The following is a 14,520-nucleotide window of genomic DNA, read 5'->3' as shown; positions in this document are numbered from 1 at the left end:
CAGGTCGTCCTCCCCACCTTCATCCTGGAGAAGCGGTCGCTCCTGGAGATGTATGCAGACTTCCTGTCCCACCCCGACCTCTTCCTGTCCATCAGCGGTGGCCTCACCCCGGAGGCTCGCATGCTGCGCTTTGTGGAGTATTACCTGACCTCCTTCCATGAAGGACGCAAGGGCGCCCTGGCCAAGAAGCCGTACAACCCTATCATCGGGGAGACCTTCCACTGCTCCTGGCGGGTCCCCAAGGAGAGCCTGCCGGCCCCCCAAACCTCAGAGACTGTGGAGGCCGAGCAGGATCTGAGGCCGGAGGACCCCACGGCCAACGAGGACTACTACTCGGTCAGGTTTGTGGCTGAGCAGGTTTCTCACCACCCTCCGGTGTCCGGATTCTACGCCGAGTGTCCTGAGCGCAAAATGTGCGTGAATGCCCACGTGTGGACGAAGAGCAAGTTCATGGGGATGTCCATCGGGGTCACCATGGTGGGAGAAGGTGAGCGGGGGCTGCAGGATGGCAGCGCGAATCTGTCACTGTGCCGTACAGCGTATGCAGGTCCCCGTACAGCGTATGCAGATCCCGTACAGCGTATGCAGGTCCCCGTACAGCGTATACAGGCCCAGTACAGCGCGGAGCTTCCCTTAGACCATATGCAGGTCCCCTTACAGCGTATACAGGCCCCGTAGAGCGTATGCTGGTCCTGTAGAGCGTATGCGGGTCCCGTAGAGCGTATGCGGGTCCCGTAGAGCGTATGCAGGTCCCGTAGAGCGTATGCAGGTCCCGTAGAGCGTATGCAGGTCCCGTAGAGCGTATGCAGGTCCCGTAGAGCGTATGCAGGTCCCGTAGAGCGTATGCAGGTCCCGTAGAGCGTATGCGGGTCCCGTAGAGCGTATGCAGGTCCCGTAGAGCGTATGCAGGTCCCGTAGAACGTATGCTGGTCCCGTAGAGCGTGTGGAGCGTCCCGTGGAGCGTCCCGTAGAGCGCATGCTGGTCCCGTAGAGCGTGTGGAGCGTCCCGTAGAGCGCATGCAGGTCCCGTGCAGTGTGTGTACATATACTGTACTTGACCAGCACACACCTTACGTGACCTGTATATACTGTGTATTATTATGTGTGTGTGTGTGTATATATATATATAATGTGCCATACAGCGTATGCAGGTCCCCGTGCAGCGTATGCAGTCAGTCGTCTCCCCCCTCGCTGTATTCTTGGATTGTTTGTACCGTTTCTTGTCTTTCTGCTGTTTTGTAATAAATTAAAGGGACCCTGTCCCCCGACTCTTACCTGACCTCTAATACAGGCGTACAGGTGCTGGTATATATATATATATATATATATTCTACCTCTGTGCCTCAGATGTAACTCAGGATCAGTAATGTAATGTATGTACACAGTGACTGCACCAGCAGAATAGTGAGTGCAGCTCTGGAGTATAATACAGGATGTAACTCAGTATCAGTAATGTAATGTATGTACACAGTGACTGCACCAGCAGAATAGTGAGTGCAGCTCTGGAGTATAATACAGGATGTAACTCAGTATCAGTAATGTAATGTATGTACACAGTGACTGCACCAGCAGAATAGTGAGTGCAGCTCTGGAGTATAATACAGGATGTAACTCAGTATCAGTAATGTAATGTATGTATACAGTGACTGCACCAGCAGAATAGTGAGTGCAGCTCTGGAGTATAATACAGTATGTAACTCAGGATCAGTAATGTAATGTATGTACACAGTGACTGCACCAGCAGAATAGTGAGTGCAGCTCTGGAGTATAATACAGGATGTAACTCAGGATCAGTAATGTATGTACACGGTGACTGCACCAGCAGAATAGTGAGTGCAGCTCTGGAGTATAATACAGGATGTAACTCAGGATCAGTAATGTAATGTATGTACACAGTGACTGCACCAGCAGAATAGTGAGTGCAGCTCTGCAGTATAATACAGGATGTAACTCAGGATCAGTAATGTAATGTATGTACACAGTAACTGCACCAGCTGAATAGTGAGTGCAGCTCTGGAGTATAATACAGGATGTAACTCAGGATCAGTAATGTAATGTATGTACACAGTGACTGCACCAGCAGAATAGTGAGTGCAGCTCTGGAGTATAATACAGGAGGTAACTCAGGATCAGTAATGTAATGTATGTACACAGTGACTGCACCAGCAGAATAGTGAGTGCAGCTCTGGGGTATAATACAGGATGTAACTCAGGATCAGTAATGTATGTATACAGTGACTGCACCAGCAGAATAGTGAGTGCAGCTCTGGAGTATAATACAGGATGTAACTCAGGATCAGTAATGTAATGTATGTACACAGTGACTGCACCAGCAGAATAGTGAGTGCAGCTCTGGAGTATAATACAGGATGTAACTCAGGATCAGTAATGTATGTACACGGTGACTACACCAGCAGAATAGTGAGTGCAGCTCTGGAGTATAATACAGGATGTAACTCAGGATCAGTAATGTAATGTATGTACACAGTGACTGCACCAGCAGAATAGTGAGTGCAGCTCTGCAGTATAATACAGGATGTAACTCAGGATCAGTAATGTAATGTATGTACACAGTAACTGCACCAGCTGAATAGTGAGTGCAGCTCTGGAGTATAATACAGGATGTAACTCAGGATCAGTAATGTAATGTATGTACACAGTGACTGCACTAGCAGAATAGTGAGTGCAGCTCTGGGGTATAATACAGGATGTAACTCAGGATCAGTAATGTAATGTATGTATACAGTGACTGCACCAGCAGAATAGTGAGTGCAGCTCTGGAGTATAATACAGCATGTAACTCAGGATCAGTAATGTAATGTATGTACACAGTGACTGCACCAGCAGAATAGTGAGTGCAGCTCTGGAGTATAATACAGGATGTAACTCAGGATCAGTAATGTAATGTATGTACACAGTGACTGCACCAGCAGAATAGTGAGTGCAGCTCTGGAGTATAATACAGGATGTAACTCAGGATCAGTAATGTAATGTATGTACACAGTGACTGCACCAGAAGAATAGGGAGTGCAGCTCTGCAGTATAATACAGGATGTAACTCAGGATCAGTAAAGTAATGTATGTACACAGTGACTGCACCAGCAGAATAGTGAGTGCAGCTCTGCAGTATAATACAGGATGTAACTCAGGATCAGTAATGTAATGTATGTACACAGTGACTGCACCAGCTGAATAGTGAGTGCAGCTCTGGAGTATAATACAGGATGTAACTCAGGATCAGTAATGTAATGTATGTACACAGTGACTGCACCAGCAGAATAGTGAGTGCAGCTCTGGAGTATAATACAGGAGGTAACTCGGGATCAGTAATGTATGTACACAGTGACTGCACCAGCAGAATAGTGAGTGCAGCTCTGGAGTATAATACAGGAGGTAACTCAGCCTCAGTAATGTAATGTATGTACACAGTGACTGCACCAGCAGAATAGTGAGTGCAGCTCTGGAGTATAATACAGGAGGTAACTCAGGATCAGTAATGTAATGTATGTACACAGTGACTGCACCAGCAGAATAGTGAGTGCAGCTCTGGAGTATAATACAGGAGGTAACTCAGGATCAGTAATGTAATGTATGTACACAGTGACTGCACCAGCAGAATAGTGAGTGCAGCTTTGGAGTATAATACAGGATGTAACTCAGGATCAGTAATGTAATGTATGTACACAGTGACTGCACCAGCAGAATAGTGAGTGCAGCTCTGGAGTATAATACAGGATGTAACTCAGGATCAGTAATGTAATGTATGTACACAGTGACTGCACCAGCAGAATAGTGAGTGCAGCTCTGGGGTATAATACAGGATGTAACTCAGGATCAGTAATGTAATGTATGTATACAGTGACTGCACCAGCAGAATAGTGAGTGCAGCTGTGGAGTATAACACAGGATGTAACTCAGGATCAGTAATGTAATGTATGTACACAGTGACTGCACCAGCAGAATAGTGAGTGCAGCTCTGGAGTATAATACAGGATGTAACTCAGGATCAGTAATGTAATGTATGTACACAGTGACTGCACCAGCAGAATAGTGAGTGCAGCTCTGGAGTATAATACAGGATGTAACTCAGGATCAGTAATGTAATGTATGTACACAGTGACTGCACCAGCAGAATAGTGAGTGCAGCTCTGGAGTATAATACAGGAGGTAACTCAGGATCAGTAATGTATGTACACAGTGACTGCACCAGCAGAATAGTGAGTGCAGCTCTGGAGTATAATACAGGAGGTAACTCAGCCTCAGTAATGTAATGTATGTACATAGTGACTGCACCAGCAGAATAGTGAGTGCAGCTCTGGAGTATAATACAGGATGTAACTCAGGATCAGTAATGTAATGTATGTACACAGTGACTGCACCAGCAGAATAGTGAGTGCAGCTCTGGAGTATAATACAGGATGTAACTCAGGATCAGTAATGTAATGTATGTACACAGTGACTGCACCAGCAGAATAGTGAGTGCAGCTCTGGGGTATAATACAGGATGTAACTCAGGATCAGTAATGTATGTACACGGTGACTGCACCAGCAGAATAGTGAGTGCAGCTCTGGGGTATAATACAGGATGTAACTCAGGATCAGTAATGTAATGTATGTATACAGGGACTGCACCAGCAGAATAGTGAGTGCAGCTCTGGAGTATAATACAGGATGTAACTCAGGATCAGTAATGTAATGTATGTACACAGTGACTGCACCAGCAGAATAGTGAGTGCAGCTCTGGAGTATAATACAGGATGTAACTCAGGATCAGTAATGTAATGTATGTACACAGTGACTGCACCAGCAGAATAGTGAGTGCAGCTCTGAAGTATAATACAGGATGTAACTCAGGATCAGTAATGTAATGTATGTACACAGTGACTGCACCAGCAGAATAGTGAGTGCAGCTCTGGAGTATAATACAGGATGTAACTCAGGATCAGTAATGTAATGTATGTACACAGTGACTGCACCAGCAGAATAGTGAGTGCAGCTCTGGAGTATAATACAGGAGGTAACTCAGGATCAGTAATGTATGTACACAGTGACTGCACCAGCAGAATAGTGAGTGCAGCTCTGGAGTATAATACAGGAGGTAACTCAGCCTCAGTAATGTAATGTATGTACACAGTGACTGCACCAGCAGAATAGTGAGTGCAGCTCTGGAGTATAATACAGGATGTAACTCAGGATCAGTAATGTAATGTATGTACACAGTGACTGCACCAGCAGAATAGTGAGTGCAGCTCTGGAGTATAATACAGGATGTAACTCAGGATCAGTAATGTAATGTATGTACACAGTGACTGCACCAGCAGAATAGTGAGTGCAGCTCTGGAGTATAATACAGGATGTAACTCAGGATCAGTAATGTAATGTATGTACACAGTAACTGCACCAGCAAAATAGTGAGTGCAGCTCTGGAGTATAATACAGGATGTAACTCAGGATCAGTAATGTAATGTATGTACACAGTGACTGCACCAACAGAATAGAGAGTGCAGCTCTGGAGTATAATACAGGATGTAACTCAGGATCAGTAATGTAATGTATGTACACAGTGATTGCACCAGCAGAATAGTGAGTGCAGCTCTGGAGTATAATACAGTATGTAACTCAGGATCAGTGATATAATGTATGTACACAGTGACTGCACCAGCAGAATAGAGAGTGCAGCTCTGCAGTATAATACAGGATGTAACTCAGGATCAGCAATGTAATGTATGTACACAGTGACTGCACCAGCAGAATAGTGAGTGCAGCTCTGGAGTATAATACAGAATGTAACTCTGGATCAGTAATGTAATGTATGTACACAGAGTGACTGCACCAGCAGAATAGTGAGTGCAGCTCTGGAGTATAATACTGGATGTAACTCAGGATCAGTAATGTAATGTATGTACACAGTGACTGCACCAGCAGAATAGTGAGTGCAGCTCTGGAGTATAATACAGGATGTAACTCAGGATCAGTAATGTAATGTATGTACACAGTGACTGCACCAGCAGAATAGTGAGTGCAGCTCTGGAGTATAATACAGGATGTAACTCAGGATCAGTAATGTAATGTATATGCACAGTGACTACACCAGCAGAATAGTGAGTGCAGCTCTGGAGTATAATACAGGATGTAACTCAGGATCAGTAATGTAATGTATATACACAGTGACTGCACCAGCAGAATAGTGAGTGCAGCTCTGGAGTATAATACAGGATGTAACTCAGGATCAGTAATGTAATGTATGTACACAGTGACTGCACCAGCAGAATAGTGAGTGCAGCTCTGGAGTATAATACAGGATGTAACTCAGGATCAGTAATGTAATGTATGTACACAGTGACTACACCAGCAGAATAGTGAGTGCAGCTCTGGAGTATAATACAGGATGTAACTCAGGATCAGTAATGTAATGTATGTACACAGTGACTGCACCAGCAGAATAGTGAGTGCAGCTCTGGAGTATAATACAGGATGTAATTCAGGATCAGTAATGAAATGTATGTACACAGTGACTGCACCGCTTTGTATTTTCGGTCTGATTTCTTGCTCTTAGTAAATGTTTTCCCAGGGGTCGGAGGAGACGGACCCCTCGTAGTGTTTTTTGGGGGGATCCTTTCTCTTTTGGGCCTGTTGTCAGTGCTGCGTGCTCTTGCAGGAGTCCTGCACCTCCTGGAGTATGACGAGGAGTACACCTTCACGCTGCCCTGCGCCTACGCCCGCTCCATCCTCACCGTCCCATGGGTGGAGCTCGGAGGGAAAGTGACGGTGAACTGCTCCCGGACCGGCTACTCTGCAGCCATCACCTTCCACACCAAGCCGTTCTATGGAGGGAAGTTACATAGGTGAGGGGCCGAGAGTCGGGAGGGTGGAGGGGATGGAGGCTGGTGGGGCTCCGCTCGTTATCATGGCGGCGTCCTGTGTGTTTTCAGGGTGACCGGTGAGGTGAAGCACAACCCGACCAACACGGTGGTGTGTAAGATTCAGGGCGAGTGGAACAGCGTCCTGGAGTTCACGTCCAGCAGCGGAGACCCCCGGTGTGTGGACCTGACGAGGCTGCCGGTGACCAGGAAGCGAGTGCGGCCGGTGGAGAAGCAAGGACTGTTCGAGTCCAGGTGATTGTGCTGAGGATATGGCGACTGCGGGGACTCCTGGTTGCTCTGGGGTTGTCATAGCAACGTTAATAAGCTCTGCGCATAGTTTTCTTCCTGTCATGTGACCTCTCTTTCTTAAATGTTTTATGAGTGAAGGTCACATGACAGGAAATGTGTGTTGAGCCGGTATACGAATGTTACCATGACAACGCCAGAGCAAGCACAATATGGCCATGGTTGGCAAAGAGTCGACGAGGCGGCGTACGGCTGTATACAGTATACACTGACGGGGCTCGGTGAGCAGCAGCTCTGCCATTCCCCGGTAGTGACTGCGGAGACCGCCGCGTCCCCCACTCATGACTCTTGTATCTGGCGTCCAGGAGGCTGTGGTGCCACGTGACCGAGGCCCTGATGGCAAAAAACATAGACAAGGCCACAGAGCACAAGAGGGCGCTAGAGGAGCGGCAGCGGGCGGAGGAGAGGCACCGCGCCGACACCGAGACGCCATGGAAAACCAAGTACTTCTCCAAGGAGGTGAGTCCGAGCGCGGGCTATGACCCCGAACCCGCTGTACGGACCCTGACATCCAGCGTAGCCCCTACTCCAGTCACCTCCAGAGCTGCAGTCACTCTTCTGCTGTTACATCATGTCTTATCCTCCAGTCACCTCCAGAGCTGCTGTCACTATTCTGCTGTTACATCATGTCTGTCTTATCCTCCAGTCACCTCCAGAGCTGCACTCACTATTCTGCAGTTACATCATTTCTTATCCTCCAATCACCTCCAGAGCTGCACTCACTATTCTGCTGTTACATCATGTCTTATTCTCCAGTCACCTCCAGAGCTGCACTCACTATTCTGCAGTTACATCATTTATTATCCTCCAGTCACCTCCAGAGCTGCACTCACTATTCTGCAGTTACATCATTTCTTATCCTCCAGTCACCTCCAGAGCTGCAGTCACTATTTTGCTGTTACAGTGGGAGAAATAAGTATTTGATCCCTTGGTGTTTTTGTAAGTTTGCCCACTGACAAAGACATGAACAGTCTATAATTTTAAGGGTCAGTTGTTTTTAACATTGAGAGATAGAATATCCAAAAAAAAATCAAGAAAATCACATTGTATAAATTAGATTTTTTTGCATTTTGCAGTGAGAAATAAGTATTTGATCCCTCTGGCAAACAACACTTAATACTTGGTGGCAAAACCCTTGTTGGCAGCACAGCAGTCAGAGGTGTTTTGTAGCTGATGATGAGGGTTGTGCACATGTCAGGAGGAGTTTTGGTCCACTCCTCTTTGCAGATCATCTCTAAATCATTCAGATTTTGAGGCTGTCGCTTGGCAACTCGGAGCTTCAACTCCCTCCATAAGTTTTCTATGGGATTAAGGTCTGGAGACTGGCTAGGCCACTCCATGACCTTACTGTGCTTCTTTTTGAGCCACTCCTGTGTTGCCTTGGCTGTATGTTTTGGGTCATTGTCTTGCTGGAAGACCCAGCCACGACCCATCTTCAATGCTCTTACTGAGGGAAGGAGGTTGTTGGCCAAAATCTCGCGATACATGACCCCATCCATCCTCCCTTCAGTACGGTACAGTCGTCCTGTCTCCTTTGCAGTAAAGCACCTCCAAAGTATAATGTTTCCCCCACCATGCTTCACGGTTGGGATGATGTTCTTAGGGTTGGACTCGTCCTTCTCCTTCTTCCAAACACGGCGAGTTCAGTTAATGCCAAAGAGCTCAATTTTTGTCTCATCTGACCACAGCACCTTCTCCCAATAACTCACAGAATCATCCAGGTGCTCATTGGCAATCTTCAGACGGGCTGCACATGTGCCTTCTGGAGCCGGGGGACCTTGCGGGCACTGCAGGATTATAAACCTTTAAGACGTAATGTTACCAATGGTTTTCTTGGCGACTGTGGTCCCAGCTGCCTTGAGATCATTAATGAGTTCCCCCCATGTAGTTTTAGGCTGATCTCTCTCCTTCCTCATGATGAAGGATACCCCGCGAGGTGAGATTTTGCATGGTGCCCCACATCGATGTCGACTGACAGTCATTTTGTATTTCTTCCATTTTCTTACTATTGCACCAGCAGTCGTCTCCTTCTCACCAGCGTCTTACTTATGGTTTTGTAGCCCATTCCAGCTCTGTGCAGGTCTATGATCTTGTCCCTGACATCCTTAGAAAGCTCTTTGGTCTTGCCCATGCCCATGTTGTAGAGGGCCACACACCGACCACAGGGGGGCAGCGCACTGATTGAGTCTGTGGACAGGAGTCTTTTATACGGGTGACTATGTAATACAGCCGTCTATAATGCAGGGAACGAGCTGATTAGGAGCGTCTACCTCGTCTGTAGGAGCCAGAACTCATAATGGTTTGTAGGGGGTCAAATACTTATTTCTCACTGCAAAATGCAAATACATTTATCTAATTTATACAATGTGATTTTCTTGATTTTTTTTTGGATATTCTATCTCTCAATGTCAAAATTAACCGACCCTTAAAATTATAGACTGTTCATGTCTTTGTCAGCGGGCAAACTTACAAAAACAGCAAGGGATCAAATACTTATTTCCTTCACGGTATATCATGTCTTATCCTTCATAAACCTCCAAACAGGTGTATAAGACTAACCGCAGAATAGTGACCGCAGCTCTGGAGGTGACAGGAGGATAAGACACCATGTAACAGCAGAATAGTGACTGCAGCTCTGGAGGTGACTGGAGGATAAGACATGTTATAGATAGGACATATTTGGGGAGAGTGTTACTGCAGGTTCTATGTAGATGTTATATGTGATCAGTCCTGAAACACTCTGTGCTGCTGGTTGCCCCTCTTCTTTGTGGGCTGTTTAGGGAGTTCTGCTTGTATTGGGGTTGGAGTACTGTAGGTCTTGCCCCCCTTGATCCGTGTGTGTGGCCCTGTACTGCCCCGCTGTGATCGATGTGTGTGTGTGTGTGTGGCCCTGTACTGCCCCGCTGTGATCGATGTGCGTGTGGCCCCGCGCTGCCCCCCTGTGATCGGTGTGTGTGGCCCCGCGCTACCCCCTGTGATCAGTGTGTGTGGCCCCGCACTGCCCCCCTGTGATCAGTGTGTGTGGCCCCGCACTGCCCCCCTGTGATCAGTGTGTGTGGCCCCGCGCTGCCCCCCTGTGATCAGTGTGTGTGGCCCCGCGCTGCCCCCCCTGTGACCGTTGTGTGGCCCCCACGCTACCCCCTGTGACTGTTGTGTGGCCCCCGCGCTGCCCCCCGGTTGTGTGTGTGTGTGTGGCCCCGCTCTGCCCCCCTGTGGTCGGCGTGTGGCCCCGCGATGCCCCCCAGTGGTCTGTGTGTGTGGCCCCGCGCTGCCCACCTGTGGTCTGTGTGTGTGTGGCCCCGCGCTGCCCCCCTGTGGTTTGTGTGTGTGTGGCCCCGCGCTGCCCCCCTGTGGTCTGTGTGTGTGTGGCCCCGCGCTGCCCCCCTGTGGTCTGTGTGTGTGTGGCCCCGCGCTGCCCCCCTGTGGTCTGTGTGTGTGTGGCCCCGCGCTGCCCCCCTGTGGTCTGTGTGTGTGTGGCCCCGCGCTGCCCCCCTGTGGTCTGTGTGTGTGTGGCCCCGCGCTGCCCCCCTGTGGTCTGTGTGTGTGTGGCCCCGCGCTGCCCCCCTGTGGTCTGTGTGTGTGTGGCCCCGCGCTGCCCCCCTGTGGTCGGTGTGTGGCCCCGCACTGCCCCCCTGTGGTCGGTGTGTGGCCCCGCGCTGCCCCCCTTTGACCGTTGTGTGGCCCCGCGCTGCCCCCCTGTGGTCGGTGTGTGGCCCCGCACTGCCCCCCTGTGGTCGGTGTGTGGCCCCGCACTGCCCCCCTGTGATCGGTGTGTGGCCCCGCACTGCCCCCCTTTGACCTTTGTGTGGCCCCGTACTGCCCCCCTGTGGTCGGTGTGTGGCCCCGCGCTGCCCCCCCTGTGGTCGGTGTGTGGCCCCGCGCTGCCCCCCCTGTGGTCGGTGTGTGGCCCCGCGCTGCCCCCCCTGTGGTCGGTGTGTGGCCCCGCGCTGCCCCCCCTGTGGTCGGTGTGTGGCCCCGCGCTGCCCCCCCTGTGGTCGGTGTGTGGCCCCGCGCTGCCCCCCTTTGACCGTTGTGTGGCCCCGCGCTGCCCCCCTGTGGTCGGTGTGTGGCCCCGCACTGCCCCCCTGTGGTCGGTGTGTGGCCCCGCACTGCCCCCCTGTGATCGGTGTGTGGCCCCGCACTGCCCCCCTTTGACCTTTGTGTGGCCCCGTACTGCCCCCCTGTGGTCGGTGTGTGGCCCCGCGCTGCCCCCCCTGTGGTCGGTGTGTGGCCCCGCGCTGCCCCCCCTGTGGTCGGTGTGTGGCCCCGCGCTGCCCCCCCTGTGGTCGGTGTGTGGCCCCGCGCTGCCCCCCCTGTGGTCGGTGTGTGGCCCCGCGCTGCCCCCCCTGTGGTCGGTGTGTGGCCCCGCGCTGCCCCCCCTGTGGTCGGTGTGTGGCCCCGCGCTGCCCCCCCGGTGGTCGGTGTGTGGCCCCGCGCTGCCCCCCCGGTGGTCGGTGTGTGGCCCCGCGCTGCCCCCCCGGTGGTCGGTGTGTGGCCCCGCGCTGCCCCCCCGGTGGTCGGTGTGTGGCCCCGCGCTGCCCCCCCGGTGGTCGGTGTGTGGCCCCGCGCTGCCCCCCCGGTGGTCGGTGTGTGGCCCCGCGCTGCCCCCCTGTGGTCGGTGTGTGGCCCCGCGCTGCCCCCCTGTGGTCGGTGTGTGGCCCCGCGCTGCCCCCCTGTGGTCGGTGTGTGGCCCCGCGCTGCCCCCCTGTGGTCGGTGTGTGGCCCCGCGCTGCCCCCCTGTGGTCGGTGTGTGGCCCCGCGCTGCCCCCCTGTGGTCGGTGTGTGGCCCCGCGCTGCCCCCCTGTGGTCGGTGTGTGGCCCCGCGCTGCCCCCCTGTGGTCGGTGTGTGGCCCCGCGCTGCCCCCCTGTGGTCGTTGTGTGGCGCCGCGCTGCCCCCCTGTGGTCGGTGTGTGGCGCCGCGCTGCCCCCCTGTGGTCGGTGTGTGGCGCCGCGCTGCCCCCCTGTGGTCGGTGTGTGGCGCCGCGCTGCCCCCCTGTGGTCGGTGTGTGGCCCCGCGCTGCCCCCCTGTGGTCGGTGTGTGGCGCCGCGCTGCCCCCCTGTGGTCGGTGTGTGGCCCCGCGCTGCCCCCAGTGATCGGTGTGTGTTATTTGCAGGGTGACGGATGGATCTACAATCGCCCGCTGTGGAAGAGCGGCAGCTCCGGACCATAGACGGGGTCCGGGCAGGACCTGCACCCACCGAGGACTGCGCCCCAGCAATGGTGTGTACCGGCCCCCCCCCACAGGGGCCACATCTCTGCACCCCCCGTACAACACCTCCCCACGTTCTAGGATGGAGGGTCCCCGTGTGGACAGAGACCAATCCCCTGCTCTGACCTCTCACCCAGTATTACGTGGCCTCTGACCGGCCCCTGAGCACAGGGACCCCGGGGCCCCTGCCTGCACGGGGGTCTTATGTGGATCAGAAAGGCATCTCGACCGTGGTTGGAGGGTCCGCCATCTGCTGCTGTTCAGGATTAACCCTTTCCCTGCACATGCTGCCTGTGAACTCCCCCCGGGGATGGACTGCGAAAGAAGAGCCGGAGGCCGCGATTTTAACTCTCCCCCGCCATGGACTCACTGATCATACACTTGACGGGATGCAGCTTGCGCAGTGACTGGAGGATGCAGCTTTCTCTGTACAGTACGAGTGGTGCCTTATTTCTTCTGAATGTCGTCTTCCAATCTGTGTCTGCTCTGGTGTGAGCGCCCCCCTCTGGATGACTGCTCCGGAGCGGCGGGGGTGTGAGCGCCCCCCTCTGGATGACTGCTCCGGAGCGGCGGGGGTGTGAGCGCCCCCCTCTGGATGACTGCTCCGGAGCGGCGGGGGTGTGAGCGCCCCCCTCTGGATGACTGCTCCGGAGCGGCGGGGGTGTGAGCGCCCCCCTCTGGATGACTGCTCCGGGGCGGCGGGGATTGGGGCGCCCCCCTCTGGATGACTGCTCCGGAGCGGCGGGGGTGTGAGCGCCCCCCTCTGGATGACTGGGGGCGCCCCATGTGTGATGGAGGAATGAGAATAAATTGTGAATTGTCTCCACCCAGAGTCCTTTCTCCAGATCGTGTGTGGGGGTGGGGGGCACTAAGAGCGTCCGGGGGTCTGTATATTACAATATAATGTCCAACAACACTGCTGATATCTCCAGTCACCTCCAAAGCTGCAGTCACTATTCTCCGGTTACATGGTGTCTTATCCTCCAGTCACCTCCAGAGCTGCACTCACTATTCTGCTGTTACATCATGTCTTATCCTCCACTGACCTCCAGAGCTGCACTCACTATTCTGCTGTTACATCATGTCTTATCCTCCACTGACCTCCACTCACTATTTTGCTGTTACATCACACCTTATCCTCCAGTCACATCCAGAGCTGCAGTCACTATTCTACGGTTACGTCACACCTTATCCTCCAGTCACATCCAGAGCTGCAGTCACTATTCTACTGTTACATCACACCTTATCCTCCAGTCACATCCAGAGCTGCAGTCACTATTCTACTGTTACATCACACCTTATCCTCCAGTCACATCCAGAGCTGCAGTCACTATTCTGCTGTTACATCAGGTTTTATCCTCCAGTCACCTCCAGAGCTGCAGTCACTATTCTGCTGTTACATCAGGTCTTATCCTCCACTCACCTCCAGAGCTGCGGTCACTATTCTGCTGTTACATCTTATCCTCCAGTCACCTACAGAGCTGCGGTCACTATTCTGCTGTTACATCCAGTCTTATCCTCCAGTCATATCCAGAGCTGCAGTCACTATTCTACTGTTACATCACACCTTATCCTCCAGTCACATCCAGAGCTGCAGTCACTATTCTGCTGTTACATCAGGTCTTATCCTCCAGTCACATCCAGAGCTGCAGTCACTATTCTACTGTTACATCACACCTTATCCTCCAGTCACCTCCAGAGCTGCAGTCACTATTCTACTGTTACATCAGGTCTTATCCTCCAGTCACCTCCAGAGCTGCAGTCACTATTCTGCTGTTACATCAGGTCTTATCCTCCAGTCACCTCCAGAGCTGCAGTCACTATTCTGCTGTTACATCAGGTCTTATCCTCCAGTCACCTCCAGAGCTGCAGTCACTATTCTGCTGTTACATCATGTCTTATCCTCCAGTCACCTCCAGAGCTGCCTTCACTATCCTGCTGTTACATGGTGTCTTATCCTCCAGTCACCTCCAGAGCTGCAGTCACTCTTCTGCTGTTACATCGTGTCTTATCCTCCAGTCACCTCCAGAGCTGCCTTCACTATCCTGCTGTTACATCCTGTCTTATCCTCCACTCACCTCCAGAGCTGCGGTCACTATTCTGCTGTTACATGGTGTCTTATCCTCCAGTCACCTCCGGAG

General features: G+C 52.2%; 1 protein-coding gene across 1 annotated transcript in view; it reads left to right on the top strand.

Annotated features, from left to right (window-relative positions):
- OSBPL11 (oxysterol binding protein like 11) overlaps nt 1–13,205 on the top strand; it is a 32,329-nt gene extending 19,124 nt beyond the window's left edge. Inside the window, exons 9-13 of the mRNA XM_073647548.1 lie at nt 4–487; nt 6,659–6,845; nt 6,933–7,115; nt 7,475–7,628; nt 12,284–13,205. Of these exons, the coding sequence (XP_073503649.1) occupies nt 4–487; nt 6,659–6,845; nt 6,933–7,115; nt 7,475–7,628; nt 12,284–12,340 (1,065 nt within the window). The 3' untranslated portion in view covers nt 12,341–13,205. The remainder of the gene's footprint in view (nt 1–3; nt 488–6,658; nt 6,846–6,932; nt 7,116–7,474; nt 7,629–12,283) is intronic.
- The last annotated feature ends 1,315 nt before the right edge of the window (nt 13,206–14,520 follow it).

The sequence above is a fragment of the Phyllobates terribilis genome, unplaced genomic scaffold (assembly GCF_046119375.1).
Source record: "Phyllobates terribilis strain yellow unplaced genomic scaffold, ASM4611937v1 Scaffold_9__5_contigs__length_417890890, whole genome shotgun sequence".
Classification (NCBI taxonomy): Eukaryota; Metazoa; Chordata; class Amphibia; order Anura; family Dendrobatidae; genus Phyllobates; species Phyllobates terribilis.
The sequence above is the reverse complement of the archived record's forward strand: the minus strand, read 5'-3'. Positions and strand labels throughout refer to the sequence as shown.